This window comes from Pseudonaja textilis, chromosome 2 (assembly GCF_049901715.1).
Source record: "Pseudonaja textilis isolate UNSWEBS1 chromosome 2, rPseTex1.2, whole genome shotgun sequence".
Taxonomy (NCBI): domain Eukaryota; kingdom Metazoa; phylum Chordata; class Lepidosauria; order Squamata; family Elapidae; genus Pseudonaja; species Pseudonaja textilis.
The window spans coordinates 108202889-108217744 of NC_141991.1; the positions used below are offsets into that span (position 1 = coordinate 108202889).

Below are 14856 nucleotides of genomic sequence, written 5' to 3' on the forward strand. Positions count from 1 at the left end.
GACGGAAAAACAGCCAGTTGAGTAGGGATAGATATTATGCAAGGGGGTCTTGTTTCCTAAAGTCCTACATAGGCACATTCTCCCTTCTAAACAGATTAAGGTTACAAACATACAGGGAAGTTATAAATATCCCCTGATTTGGAAATAAGTGCACCTGAGCAGACTTAAATTCAGAGCAAACATACAGAGCAGACTACATGATCATGTTCAGTGTCACATCCGAACTAATTAGATTGATTTTATTAATGAAGATCCCAGTGAAGTATCTAACCTTTTTTGGGATGAATATGTAAAAAAAGTCCTAAAAATTAAAAATTGCAACTAGGATATGGATATTGATTCCTTGGGCTATTACCTCATAAAGGTTTTGTGTGCACTCTTTTGTGCAAACATTAAAGTAGAGAGCACTTTATTAATAGACCAGTGTAAACAAAATTTGGGTTTCATGGCAAAAGGAGATGACTCTTCCCCTTTTCCCCAACCTGGTCTTTTTCCTTAGCTTTCTTAGTATTATATAAGTACAAAGACAAAACATCTCTATGCTCTATGCTTGAGGCATCAGTTCAAAGCTTTCAAAGGCCAAGCACACCAAAGTGTGGTAACTCATGGATGATCCTCATATTACCTTGTCCATATCGGGTGAACACACAGGAAGCAATGCCACTCACATCCTCCTTGCGAATACAGGGATAACGCGCTTGGATTTTAAGTGACGGCAGAGAGATGATCTGGATGTCTCCCTGATTTGTTAGGACGGCCAAGTCATTCTCACTATGCTCGGTCTTAGAGCTAACGAAGTTGGCAACGGCCACTTTTCGCACCCGGGAGCCTTCCAGAGCTGTAAGTTTCAACTTCAGTTTGGAGACGACTTTGGGTAATGTGAAAACCTGCCAACATGAACAAATTCTATCATTTTCTTCCTTAGTGGAAGAATTACATCAAAGCCTCTGCTAGTCAACCTGTAATGAGAAAAATGCAACATTTCCCTCCTTCACTAGCAAAAGAGCCTGTTTTTTTAAGCAATGATTTTCTGCCTCAAGCTACAGAAAGCAATGAATGAATTTTTTACATGGCCAGTATCTGATTCTCACCACTTGCAAATATCTTTCTACAAACAAAATCAGAAAATGGGGTATACTTTGTTGCTACCAGGACCCCAGAGTACTGTCTTCAATTTGAGCCTGATTTGGTTTCTTTTTAAGGAAGCCACCAAACCAAATATAAATTGGGGAAAAGTGTCAAATGAAGAGCTAATAATTATGAAACAATGCTCAGGTATTCTGTAGCTGGGGGAGAAGGGAGAGTTGAGCCTACTGGCTCTGTTTGCACTCCTGCCTTTTCAAATAATTGTTCTCTTCAACTTCCAAAAGCAGAGGGCATTTACCAACAGCACAGATCCTCCTATATTAATGGAGACTCTGCTCAATTTAGGGTCCCAGTTTTTCATCCATTCTCTAAAATTATTTGGGTGGTGGTGGAATGAAGATAACGCACCACCCAAATAGCTCAGCTATTCTTCTTCCTGTGTAGAAGCCACACAGGTTGAGAATGCATGACAAGTGGACAAGACAACATTGGGGATTTCTGCCACATGCAACTCAACCTTCCTAATTTACAGGATGCTTCTTCAACTCTGGGCAGCCTTGTTTAATAATACATGTCACTGAATGCCTCTTAAAAGCAAGGAAAATGCAAGGGAGTAAGTAACACAGTATTTCCAGACATTCTTTGCATTCCAAAGTCTTTCACGCAGTGTACAAAACCTTACATGCAGAGAACCCTGTTACCTTAAGTTGTTCTTCAGACACTACAAGAAGCTGATGACAACCTTGCATGTTGGGACTTTTGGAGAGGTCGTGTGCTACTTCAAGTGGTTCAGGAAGAGGAGTGCTTTGGCCATCCAGAATAATAATGCCAATAACTGGAGCTCTATGCATTAGCTGGATCTCTTTGGCTAAAGAAACAAGAAGAGAAAATGCACATAGCAATAAGGCAAGATCTAGCTCCAAGACATTGGTGAAGAAGCTGCTTTGCTTTGGGATGTGTTTTATGGCTTGTCTTTCTTTTGATTTTTCTTTATTATATTGCTTTTATGATATTTTCATTGTCATTATTACCACTGCCCACTCTATTGTGATGTTTCCTAAGTTCCTTTTAATATATCTTTAGCTTTTTATAATTGGCTTTAGGTCATGGCTTATTAGAACTGTAGTTGTCAGGTGTTATATAAGTAAAAAATTCATTCTTTAGCTAACTTGGTTAATTTCCTGATAGAACAGAGCTCCCTTGTTTTGCATGCATTGTTAGTGCCTTAATGATTTCATCATGACTCAGATGAAATTCAAGAAGAGCCAATGTGGAACTTCCAGTTTGAGCTTTTTCAGCGACAGACCGAAACCTCGTCTCTGCGAGGCTTCGATCCGTGCTCACTGCTGGAGCGCCCCGAGCTGGCTGGTTTCGGGGCTAAGCCACCCCGTGGAGGTGGTGAAGATGGGGGAGACTGCCAGCCGGGTTGATGAGAGCCACATCTCTCTTCCCCAGCTTGCCATTACTCCCTTTCCCGAAGGCGGTTGCAGCGGTGGTCAGAAATGGCCACCACAAAGAAGAACTCGACCAGAAAAGAATGTGCAGGAGGAAGGTAAGAAGAGAAAGTTTTGGTTGACTGGGTCAAACAGCAAAAGCAACAAATAAGGTACCCTGGAATTGAAACTGTTAAAAAACAATAACATTGTTCCCTAAGAAGATTTTTAAGCTGCGAAGGAGAGAGAAAAGGGAAAAGATTTGGTTTTCTCCTTTTCCTATACAGACAGCTAAGAGACTAAAGCAAGAAATTGGAAAAAAAATCCACTTTGACATCAATAGGCATTTAATGCTGAAAATAAAAAGTCAAAGGGATAATAAAGATTTCTGGATAATTAAAAACTTTTGAAAACAGGAAAGGAGAGAAAAAGAATAAAAGGGCAGGATCTGGAAGGGAGGAGACTGCCTGGAATTAAAAAGAACTTACAGCAAAATCTCAACAAGACTTCCAAAAGATACATTTTAACTGAAATATCGCAACAAAAACCCCAGGAAGAGAAAGTGGAAAAAGAAATAAGAAGATATAACTTGGGACTATTTGGATTACTTGATGATTTCTGGATTTTTGGTTATTGTTTTGAATGACTAAAATCAATCGGGTGGTTGTTTAAAATTGTTTAAAATAGCTCCACTTTTAGAAGAACTGAAAATGGAACTTAAAAAGTACAAAGAAGATGCACAAGAAGGGAGAGGTTCTTTTGGCTTCGTATTTCAGTTTTTAGAAATGGAGATTTGGAGAAACAACATTATGAGAAACAACAAGAAATGCCTGCAGAACAAGAAGATTTCAACAAAGAAGAAGCTATATTTAATGAACAAGTAATCTTAGATGGGGAAAAAAAGGAAAGGGGGGGAAAGAGAATGGAAAGTTTAAGATTGGGAAAAACAACTCCCCCCCCCAAAAAAATAGAGTGAAAAGTAAGTATAAAATCAGAAAGCAACAGAAGAGGGAAATGCAGAAGAGAGAATTAGAACTAGAGAGACAAGGGGGTAAAAAGGGGAGGGAGAAGATGAGAGGGAAGAAAGAAAGGAAAAGAAGTTATAAAGGACAGAAGCAAAATATAGAGAAACGGCCTATTTAGAGATAATGGGTGAAAACTTAATGGAAAAAGGGATTCTGCAAAGGTACATAAGATAGTATGGTTATATTAGAAGCAGAAATAATTTTAGAAAATATGAAACAATGTATGATTAAAATGTCTGATAAAATAGCTATCGTAATTCAGTGGAATGCTTGTCAATAAATAAATGTAACAAAAGATATTATAAAACATATGTGAAGAGAAATAAGGGAAAAATTAATTGTGGAGATTATATGTGTTTTTAAGGAAGTATGATATTTAATTGAAAAGAAGTGTTAAAGATGTTAAGATTTTAATGATTATTAATGATAGAACTGGAATGGAATGAGGGTTGATAATTACATATATTTACAATCTTTCTTTCTTTTTTTTAAAGAATATAGTGTGTATTATAAGAATGTACCAAGCAGAATTCGATTGGAAGTTATGTATTATGTATTATATTGAAGGTCATAAACTTAAGATATATATTGAAGTTTAAATAAGAGTTGAATGGATGTAATTAAAAGATATAAAGGTGTCATACTCCAATTAGTAACTACAGGAGAAAATTTGTTTAATGAGAAAAGATAATATGAAATTGAAACAGAACAGACAAAAGTATAAATATAATGATTTGAATTGAGATGAGATAATCAAAATAAAATTGAGAAAATTAAAAGAGGGGAAAAACTATATAGAAAATGTAAAATAGTATAAGAATACAAAAAGGAGCATGAAATTGAGTTTTGTGTCTGTATAAAGAAGTTCAACCCGGGACCATGCTATTTTCAAAAAAGATGTTTTACTTGTATTTTGTGTGTGAAACCCCAAATAAAACTTTATTAAAAAAAAAGAGCCAATGTGGCTTTGAGACTATGAATGGAGAGATCTGGGTTCAAATTCCTAATTTCCTTGTCTAGTTACTTTCTCACAATCATACTTCCCTCGCAGGCAATTGCAAAAATAAGAAAGAGGAGCAGACAAATATATGTTGTTCTAAGCTCCATATTAGAAAGATAAGATAAACGTAATAAAAATGCAAGAATTAAAAACTGATAAACGGGCAAAACTTTAAAGCTTAAGACAATTGTTTAGCACTGATAAATAGCATATAATGTTCAAAAGGAAACTACTGAATAATTTTCTCTGAAAATAATAATCATCACAGATTATATACTCAACTTTTCAAAAGGAAACTACTGAATAATTTTCTCTGAAAATAATCATCATCATAAAGAAATAGATTATATACTCAGCTTTTGCAATTAAGATTGCACCAACTGATTACAAATAAAGACATAACACCAAAATGTTGTCAAAATGATTCATTGAACACCTGTAAAAAGATCATGTATCAGTAATGAAAAATTGGTGGGCTGAAAAAGCAATTGAGAGTGAATAGGTTAAAATATGGTGGGATTTTTGAATACAGACTGATAAAAGCTTAGCTCACAACACATCAGACATAACTGTGATTGAAAAGAAGAATTTTGATAATTGATGTGGCCGTATCAGGGGATAATGAGGCTCCCTGTTGCTCTCTTTTTTTTTTTTGCAGATGTTTCATTATCCAAACTAGGTAACATTATCAGTGTTACTTAAAGTGGGGTTTGCTCTCTGCTGATATTCTAGTGGCTTGCCCTGTCAGTGTTGGTGGGAGTAAAATACTCATTCAATTAGCTTTCTGATTTTATGTTACACTATGAGCTCATCACCCTCAAGACCATTTATCACCTATCATGAGTCAGCTCTTTGTGATAGAATGAGTAAGATCATCCTCAACCCTAAATGCAGTTCATCAATGTGTCTCACTCACCCTGCTCTGCTCTCACAGGCTCATCCATTCTTCTCTCTGCTGGAGGAATACGCAAGCAGAAAGCATACACTGTGCCCCCATTGGTACCTGCCCACAAGGAAGGGCTGTGCCGAGAACCTGAAAAGGAGTTAACAGAAGTCATGACTGGAATTCTCATGCATAACAAGTGATGATGAAAAAACAACGGTTTTTATTTTGTTTTGTTCACACTGGGCTCAGATCTCCAATATAAGCATCAATGTTTTCTGTACAAGTACAGAACTCCTCTGACTCATTCCAGTCCAGTCCAGCTCAAAGACACAATGAATAATGTGGATTAAATGCTTTCTTAAAAAATATTTACATTCCTAACATTTGTGTTGTGAATGTGAAGAGACTGAAAAAATGGGAGGAAAAATATGAGCTTGGACCAGAATCTGTATATCCAAACAGCCCTAATGAACCAGATAAAAATGTGCATAATTCAGCAATGTATTTCCTTCTTTTAATATCTGTTGTCCAACAACTCTAATTCATGCAGCCTCTAAATCCAAGAGGTAGTATATTCTTCTCTATACTAAGTTGCTATGGGGAAAGCCATCATATATCTTTCTTTTCACATTGCATGTGGCTTGTAAATTTACACCAGCATATCATTTCCCCCCCTAAATTAAAAAGCCCCAAACTTGTCACAAAGGCCTTCCTCATCAAAGCCAATATTCATTTTCTTAGTGTGATTTGTTATTCAACTTCTAAAAATTACTCTAGAAATTATGCATCTTGAATAAATGACAATCACTGATACATTGATCAGTGATCACCATTTATTCAACATGCATAGCTCTCACACTGAGCTATGGTGAGCGCAGTGGTTAGAATGCAGTAGTGCAGGTTGCTGGCTGTCAGCAGTTCAGCAGTTTGATTCTCATCAGGCTCAAGGTTGACTCAGCCTTTCATCCTTCCACTGTTGGTAAAATGAGGACCCAGATTGTTGGGGACAATATGCTGACTCTGTAAACCCCTTAGAGAGGGCTGTAAAACACTGTGAAGCGGTATATAAGTCTAAGTGCTATTGCTACCTGTTCCAGGTGATTTAATATTTAGTGTATGGATGTGTGTGCATGGATGAATGTGCACATTCATTAAAGGGGTGTGGTGTGTTCTTTTCCTCTTGACAAACATTTCCTGATTCAAAACAAACAAATCTATTGAAATATTTGGACGAGTCACTTTCTAAAACCTTTATCTAGAAGAGAACGTATTTCATTAATGTCAAAAAACTGTAATTGTTTTCAGCCAATTGTAGTGACCAGATATAAAGGATCAAGTGATCCATGCACTGATGTGTGTTTTGCAGGCATTGGTAGAGAGTTAGAATCTAGCCAATGACGACGAGAAGTGATAAATACTCCCTATTAACCATTATTTGTTCTCTGAGCAAAGGGACACATGGCAAATCCTCAAAGGTGAAGTACTTACTGTCCCTTAGGAAGGTGTCAGCAAAATATAATGTGCGGACGAAGCCCGTGAAAGAATCCTCTGCTGATCGTGCTTCAATCTTTCGTTGGACTGGAGCTAATTCAATTTCTTGTAATGCGTCACGATTATGCCTGGAAATTCCCTCCTATATTGTCCCATGAAAAAAAAAGGGGCAACCATTGAATAATACCCTTTGCAGCTCTCAAACAAACAAAACTGTTCAGATTATGAAGATGCTACTCCACTTTTACTAATTTAGCAGTTCATTGAGAACAAATATATACAGACCATATGTAAAAGAATCAAATGGGTCTCATAAAATAAAACCAGACTTCTGGATAATAAGCTGAGTTTCAAGTTCCTTGTTGTAATAAATTGAAGACTTCTGAATGGACTAGCTTCTGAGTGCATGCATTTGTTGAAAATAGCAGAAGGGAAAGAAATATTTTTCCCTTTCTACTAATCCAACAACCCAAGTTGTCTTCACTGAGAAGCAGCACTCTTATTTGAATCTCATTCTTATCTTCTTGCAACATATCAGTGCCATGAAAGGCAATATCAAAATCCTGTACCATTGATCTATCACTGAAAAAAAAAGGGGGTGTGTGTTGTTGTTACAACTGTGTGAAGCCAAAGGACGCATTGCCTCACCTGGGCAGTTTGCCGCTTCTGATTTGACACTCTGCTCCTTCGTATCCGGCGGAAGGACTGGCGGAGAGACTTCTTTAAGGACTTCACCCTGGAAAGCGGGCCTTCCAAGGCCAAATGATCATTAGGATGGAGGGTGCATCTAGAATGAAGCCAGTAGACATGTGGTCTTAATACCGGGGCATTAGGACATTTCTTTCTTTCATTCAAAATACTAATGCTCACTTAATATACTTCACTAGTTGCCAAAATTGGCCAATCTTTACAACCAATATGCTGGCAAAATATTAGAAGCCCTGACAAGAGCCTTCCAACAGTTACTTGTGGATTTCTGTCAATCAATCTAATACATTAGTTTCCATGCCATCTTGACCTGGTATTTTACAATTATGTAACTGGTTAATATTTATGATAAATTATCTTGGTGACCCTTATCCTTCTAATGGATCACCAGTCCTAAGTTCATGAAGAATCCTTCTGTCAACACTCCTTGCCTAGCAATCAGGAGGGCTTTGCTACCATTTTGCCGGAGAAACAATTAGAAGCAGCATAGTTTCCACCTATTCTGCTGTGTTCTAGAATGTTCTACAATCCCTAACCTTCTTCTCCCTTAGTCAGGACCGGCACCCATTTGGTACATTTTGTATTGCATCTGAACTAATTGGAGTTTAAGCTTTTTTTTTTTTTTTTGAAGGATTTAGGGAACCAGGATTCTTCTCAATAGTTTGCCCAGAGAATTCCATCTAATTATACAGACATACTCCTGATACTTTTCCTATCATTCTTCAGGTATCCAGTACAAATTACAACTAATTTAACAGATGAGGGGATAATGATTTACTTCAATCAGGATTAAGCAATCTTTTGATGGCTAGTAGTTACATTTAAAGTTTGGGGAAGCTGAGATCGAAGCAGATAGAGAAAATGCTAATGAGGCAAGGCTGCATAGTACCCATTTATGATAAAAGCAGGATTATCAGTGGGTTTTACAGGATGGCCTTTTTGGTTTCATAGTTATGTTAAACTTTTAAGTCTTTCTTCTCACCTCCAAATTAGCAGAAACCATGGTGGTGCAGCTCAAGAGCTCCAGGAATGTAAAAAACTGGTAATCCGTGACCTAAGCCATTCCCTGCCTGCTAATGTTAGATATCATTGCAAAACCTCCAGCTTATTTTATCAAAAAATATGATAGCAACACCAGAATTGAAAACAGAAAAGCTTTAGAAGCTGTATACTAAACATGTCGCATAAGCCTTCTTTTAAGTATCATCTTTCCCAGAAAGTGACCTACTTCACAAAAACCAGCCGCTTCTGCTGATGATCAAACAACCCAAATCCATGGCTTGTACCAAAGGCCACAAGTTTCCATTCTGAATGAAGGGCCAGTGATGTGACGACTGCTGGGGGCTGACATTGGACCAAGACAAATGGCTGAAAGCCAGGCTCAAATTGGACAGGCCCATCCCTGGTTTTCAGGCGTTCATGGCCCTTCCACTTGTAGCCTTCTTGATCCTGGAGAAAGTCCGCTTCTGCGTGATCAATCCCTTGTTCCGCTTCTTCATCATTCAGTTCCATGACAAGGACCTTCAGATAGAGATAGATTTCAGAGCTGCCCTGTGAAACCTCGATACTGCAAATCCCACATTATTTGCACAAGCATTTAATCCAAAATATACACATTTCCTCCTTTGGGTTTTTACCAAAACAATTCACCATTTCATTTGTTTTCAGCCTGTTTTGTTTTCATGTTCCTCTGTAGGGGCAGAGAATTCCAACCATCACATTTATTTTGGGATGTAATCCAACAAAAGGATGTTGCTTTAACATCCAAGGAGTCCAAATAAAATAGAAGCAAGATGTAAGCCTTATCTGGTGGTAAAGTGACTACAGGTAGTCCTCAACTTAAATTTCTGTCGCTAAGTGAGCCATCTCTTAAATGAATTTTGCCATTTTACAACCTTTCCTTCCATAGTTGTTAAGTGAATCAGTGAAGATGTTAAGTTAATGACATAATTGTTAAGTGAATCTGGCTTCCTCGTTGACTCTGCTTGTTAGAAGATCACAAAAGGGGATCCCATGACCCTGAGACACTGCAACCATCATAAATATGAATCAGTGGCCAAGCATCTAAAGTTTGGTCATGCGACTATTATAAGAATGCTACAACAGTAGTAAATGTGACAAATGGTCATAATTTCACTTTTTTCAGTGCCCTTGTAATGGTCACTAAATGAATTGCTGTAAGTTGAGGATTATCTGTCATTAAAATGTTTTTAATACAGCTAATCCTGTATTAAGCACGTGCAGCTTTTAGGGGAACCCTTACCATGCTATGACCAGTAAGAACAAGAAACTATTACCCCAAACAGCCACGCTTTTGGGAAATTATGACTTGTAAGCACGTGTAAACATTTCACTTTGTGAAATGTCTAAGGTTGTATACCAGCAGTGCAACACAAGATTTTTACAGGTATAGATAGTGCTACTCCAGCTGCTTGTTCGTCTTCACTTTATGACAGCCTTTAAAAAAAACAACAGTAAAAGAAAAATCATTCATAAAATTACTGGAGCATGACAGGCTGCTACCTTCATGTTTATGGAGACTGGGCCAAGGGCTAACCATCAAAAAACACAGTTTGGACCCTCTAGTTTATGAAATATATTTCAATGAAAATCCAACAGAGACATTAATAGCAAATCTGTATCTACAGGAGAACAAAATAGAGGCATATGTGATTTATTTGTCATAACTGGCCTTCCCTGCTCGGCTATATGGTAGGCGATACATCATTTAAACACCAAGTGCATTTAACTATATGCCTGAACTGGGCTGGTAAACTTTGGAAGCTGCACTGATTGCCAGCAAGCTTCTTGGTGCAATTCAAGGTGTTGGTTACAACCTATGAAGCCCTACGTGACATAAAGCCTAGTTGATGCATTCCAGATTTCTTTTTAAAAAAGGCCACCTATTGGTTACTTCATATTTTACTTGCCATCTCCTATGGCATCTGCCCTAGTTGATCTCCTTTGGATTTCTTTGATTAAAAAATGCCATCTATTGGCATCGTGGAGGTGTGCCTCCACTCTCATGGTGCCTGCCCTCTGAAATGAGGTTCTCCAGAAAATTCTCATCCTGGTTGTGTTCTGGAGGACCTTAAAGGCTTGACTCTTCTTCCACATTTTGGGCTGGTCTGGATGGAGTCTCTGGTGGAGCATGTGATATATGGGTTGCTAGTTGGATTCACCAACATGTTTCACATTTTGGTACTTATTTTCTTTTGTTATTTTGGTTTTAACAAAGGTCAACAGGTATGGAAGTGGTGGCAGGGGTGGTGGCAATGGAATGCAGAGAAGTCAACAGGACAGAAATTTGGGGAAGACCAGTTGAGGGGTGAGGAGCTGAAGAGGAGTTGAGCATGGCAGGGCAGGAGAAGTGTGAGGTCCTGACCTAACAATGGCATAATCCTAGCCCAGCTGCCTGCAACCTTAAACACTCAAAGAGCCGTTTGGACCCATTTCCCACAGAAAAGAAAACCCCGGGAGCCAATAATTTTAACAACCGATGTGACTGGGTGGGCGTGGCCAACTCGAGGTCACTCAGTCCCACCCAGTCACCTCCTGCTCTGGAATATGGAGTGAGTCTCCATCCCCTGCCATCACCCTTACTTTCTCAGGCCAGGCGAGGAGTTATGGGGAGGGGAGGGGCCGGCCAGGGGTGGGATCAGCTGACAGAGAGCACAGCTGAGGGTCAAAAGAGCCACACGTGGCTGCAGAGCTGCAGGTTGCAGATCCCTGTCCTAGCCAAATGAACTGCAACCAGGCTACCAGAACTCTTGTTGCTAAGTGATCCATTCATGTAATATTTCATCTAATAACTGCTTTGTTTAGTAATGAATATTCTGGTCATAAATGGGATCATTAAGTGAGGATTACCTGTAATTGTAGCTGTATTTGGGAACACAACATGTTAAGTAAATAGCAAGACTTGCATACTGCATGCAGAAGGATTGCTGAAGAGATATGGCTTGCTAGAGTTTGGAAATTATTTCTCCATTGTGCAGCAAAGAGACAGTTGTCTGAGAACCCACTTTTTAGCCAGAATTAGCACAGAAAGGACACAATATCTGAGTAAACTGGATTGCATCCAATTCCCCCAGCCCTGAAATTGTTAGGATAACAAGAGACGATTTAACAGATCTGTCTAATTAAGGATAATTGTATATCAGTGTGAAAGCACAGGTCTCTAAGCTACAGCAGCCCATACAAATCCCTTTGAGATATTGTTCCTATTAGTACCTGTCCTGCTGTCCCTGCTACAGCTAAATAGCCACTGTATTTGCATAAGAAGATCTTCTGGATCCCAAGTCTGGGGTCATCACTGTAAGGGTCAAAGGAGCCAACCTAGAGCAGCAGCAGAAAGAAGCAACAAATACCACCTGAGCACAAAAATACAGTATATAGTGCAAAAAGCCCTTCTTTAGAAGTACATAATGCAGAACAAGCTTTGGCTTCAGCGGGTTAAGGCTGCTTACCTTGCGTAGTGGAGGCCACTCATCCTCTCCCAGCTGGTTCATATTGTCATTGAGATCTGCATCAGTGAGAAACACTTTCACTGTGCTCAGTTTATACAGGAGGCTTAGACACACACCAGATGCATTCCAGAAGCGCACTGTGCCATCCTCGTGCCTGAGCCCAAAGCAGAAAGGCAGGTTATACCAGAATCACTCCCTGATTTCTAAGCAAGAGAGATGCTGAATGACTGGCCTAATGGGGAAAACTAACCTAAATTTCCTCTTGCTATTCATGTAGGCTTACAAAACTTTCATTATGCAAAATTCCCTTTTCACACTGATCTCTCTCTCTCTCTGCATGCATCTCAAAGCAGTTTTGGCAAAATATTGCAAAGCAGCCTTTCCCTACTTAGTGTTCTCCAGATTTCAGTTCCATAATCTCCAGTCAGCATGCTGGCTAGAAATCTGTGTCAAGGCAGGTCAAGACTGCTTGGAGGTCATCAGACTGGGGAAGAATGTCATCAAGTGCATACTGAGCCTCTACTATATAGATAGGCATATAGCCTAAACCTCTACTGAGCTGATCAGCCTAGTGCAGAAAGAAGGAGAGCTGCCCAGAACACTTCTTGGTCACACCAGACTGCAGATGCTTGGCAGCAAGTCTTTTGAGGATGCTTGCCTGTTGCTCCTTCTTAGTTCACCAGGACACAGAAAAAGTAGGGCAGCTATGTTCTATCCATATTTCTTTCCAATAGTTCTGAACTATATTAAAAAATATGTGCCTGGAAAGGGACTTTTCTTTCCAATGAGTATTCTAAAGTAGCTTCTCTTTCATTGCTCAACTTAGTAAATCAAATATATAAAAGAAATAAATTGCCGTAAACAATTTGAATGTTTGTCAGTCCACTTTGGGCTTACTAGTCTTGGGCTATCCTTCCCTACCATAGTTACAAGTCGGTCTAATCACTACATAGCTCTTAAATAATTGGTGCCTGGACTTATCAATCTTCCTCTCTCTAATTCCACTCCTCCTCTATTTTGATTTCTTAAATTGCAGCTACAAAATTCCTGAACCAACTGTAACTCTTGGTCGCCCTCCAGATTTTTGCAGGATATAGGAGATCTATATAAACCACAACTATTTTTTTTTAAAAAGAATGTGTTTTTAAAATGTTGGTATTACACATGTGTATCTATACACACAGATACATATTCCATGCACCCGCATGTGAGATCAAACAGAAATTTTGTCCGGGGGGTGGATGGGTGTAAGGACTGATCTTTCCCCATTTTACTCCTTACAGCAGTACATCAGAAATGGATTTGTATCCTAATTGGTTAGGTGAGGTTTGGTGAAGAAGTATCCTATTCCAGAAACAGCAGCAATAATTATTCCAGAGCATCAATACCTTTTGGCTTTCAGGACTACCATATCCCAACTCCTGCATGCAAATAACTCTCTGTAACTCAACTGGCAAAGTATCGGGATATTTAAGTACAATCTTACCAGGAATTTGCACAAGAATCCTGAAAATCCTTTTACAATATTTTTGTCTCTTTTTGAAATTCCAGATAGAAAAGGCAGCTATATGAGACTACTTATTGTGCAGAGCATGCAGGATTAGATCACCTGTAGCATCTTAGCGAACTTGTTTACTTACAGTATATGTTAAAAGGTTGTTTTAAAAATGGAATATTTGGAAAGCCAATTTAAAGCCTGCAATAACTAGACGGTCATTTCCAAAATGATTGGCACCTAATTTACTGCTGCAAAGGTTAGGGCCTTCATTTTCTATTGATTGCTTATTAAAGACTAAGCAGAGGGGGGATAAGGCAGTAATGAGTTACTGCTTCTACAGGAGTAAAGCCAAGGATGAATTCGCATGCTTATACCTACCCGGTAAGCAGTAAATCCCGCTGGGGAGGATCTGGAGCTTTGCTGATACCCCCATTAATTGGCCAGGGCTGGGAAGAGAGAAGAGAGAAATGGTGGGAGGAGAGTTCACAAAGAGTGAAGGACAGTGTTGTCTTTACAGAATAAAAGGCTTAGTAGCGGAAAGCAATTAAAATCCATTAATCACTTGTGCAATTTTTCCATGTGAGGATGGACTGGGGCTGAACACAAATCCCCCTTCCAGTTAAAAAATTCCATGTATATCAATACATGTTCAGATTCTCCCTTCTCCTATGCTATACAAATATCTATATAACCAAGTTGCTGTGTGAACCAACCCTCCCTGCTGTTACTGATCTCTGTCATATCCATGAGGAACATGGATATGACAGAGATCAATAACAGCAGGGAGGTTCACACAGCCCATTATGCGTCTTCCAGGTTGGCAGCAAATCTTAACTTTCACACTCTTAAGTGCTAATGAAATCTGGCCCAATTTCAGTTTTTTGGGCTCTGCCAATCGACAACATCTTTCCAAAATTTCAGAAAGATGCACTTCCCTGATTTGCTTGGAAATAATATCCTATAAATATGTAACTATACAATTCAGTAAGATTTAATATAATTACAGGATTCGGTTACTTTTCGGTAAAAAGGAAGATTAAGCTTCACTGCATGACATACAAGCGTGACATACAAAAAAAGCAAAGGGATCGCTACAGATAGTCATCGGTTTACAACCATTTAGTGACCATTTGAAGTTACAACAGCATTGGAAAAAAGTGACTTGCGACCATTTTTCACATGTACAACCATGGCAGCATCTCCATGGTCACGTGATCAAAATTCAGCCGCTTGGCAAGAGACTCAGATTAATGACAGTTG

General features: G+C 38.8%; 1 protein-coding gene across 6 annotated transcripts in view; it reads right to left on the reverse strand.

The window, feature by feature from the left end:
• The window catches only part of LLGL2 (LLGL scribble cell polarity complex component 2), a 64723-nt gene that overhangs the window by 8156 nt on the left and 41711 nt on the right, over positions 1-14856 (reverse strand). For all 6 annotated transcript variants that reach the window (XM_087924876.1, XM_026701986.2, XM_087924872.1 and 3 more), the window contains 9 exons: positions 13975-14042; positions 12099-12252; positions 11863-11967; positions 8858-9150; positions 7570-7708; positions 6919-7063; positions 5461-5577; positions 1788-1954; positions 626-887 (listed from right to left, as the gene is read on the reverse strand). In XM_087924876.1, coding sequence (XP_087781002.1) covers positions 626-887; positions 1788-1954; positions 5461-5577; positions 6919-7063; positions 7570-7708; positions 8858-9150; positions 11863-11967; positions 12099-12252; positions 13975-14042 — 1450 coding nt within the window. The remainder of the gene's footprint in view (positions 1-625; positions 888-1787; positions 1955-5460; positions 5578-6918; positions 7064-7569; positions 7709-8857; positions 9151-11862; positions 11968-12098; positions 12253-13974; positions 14043-14856) is intronic.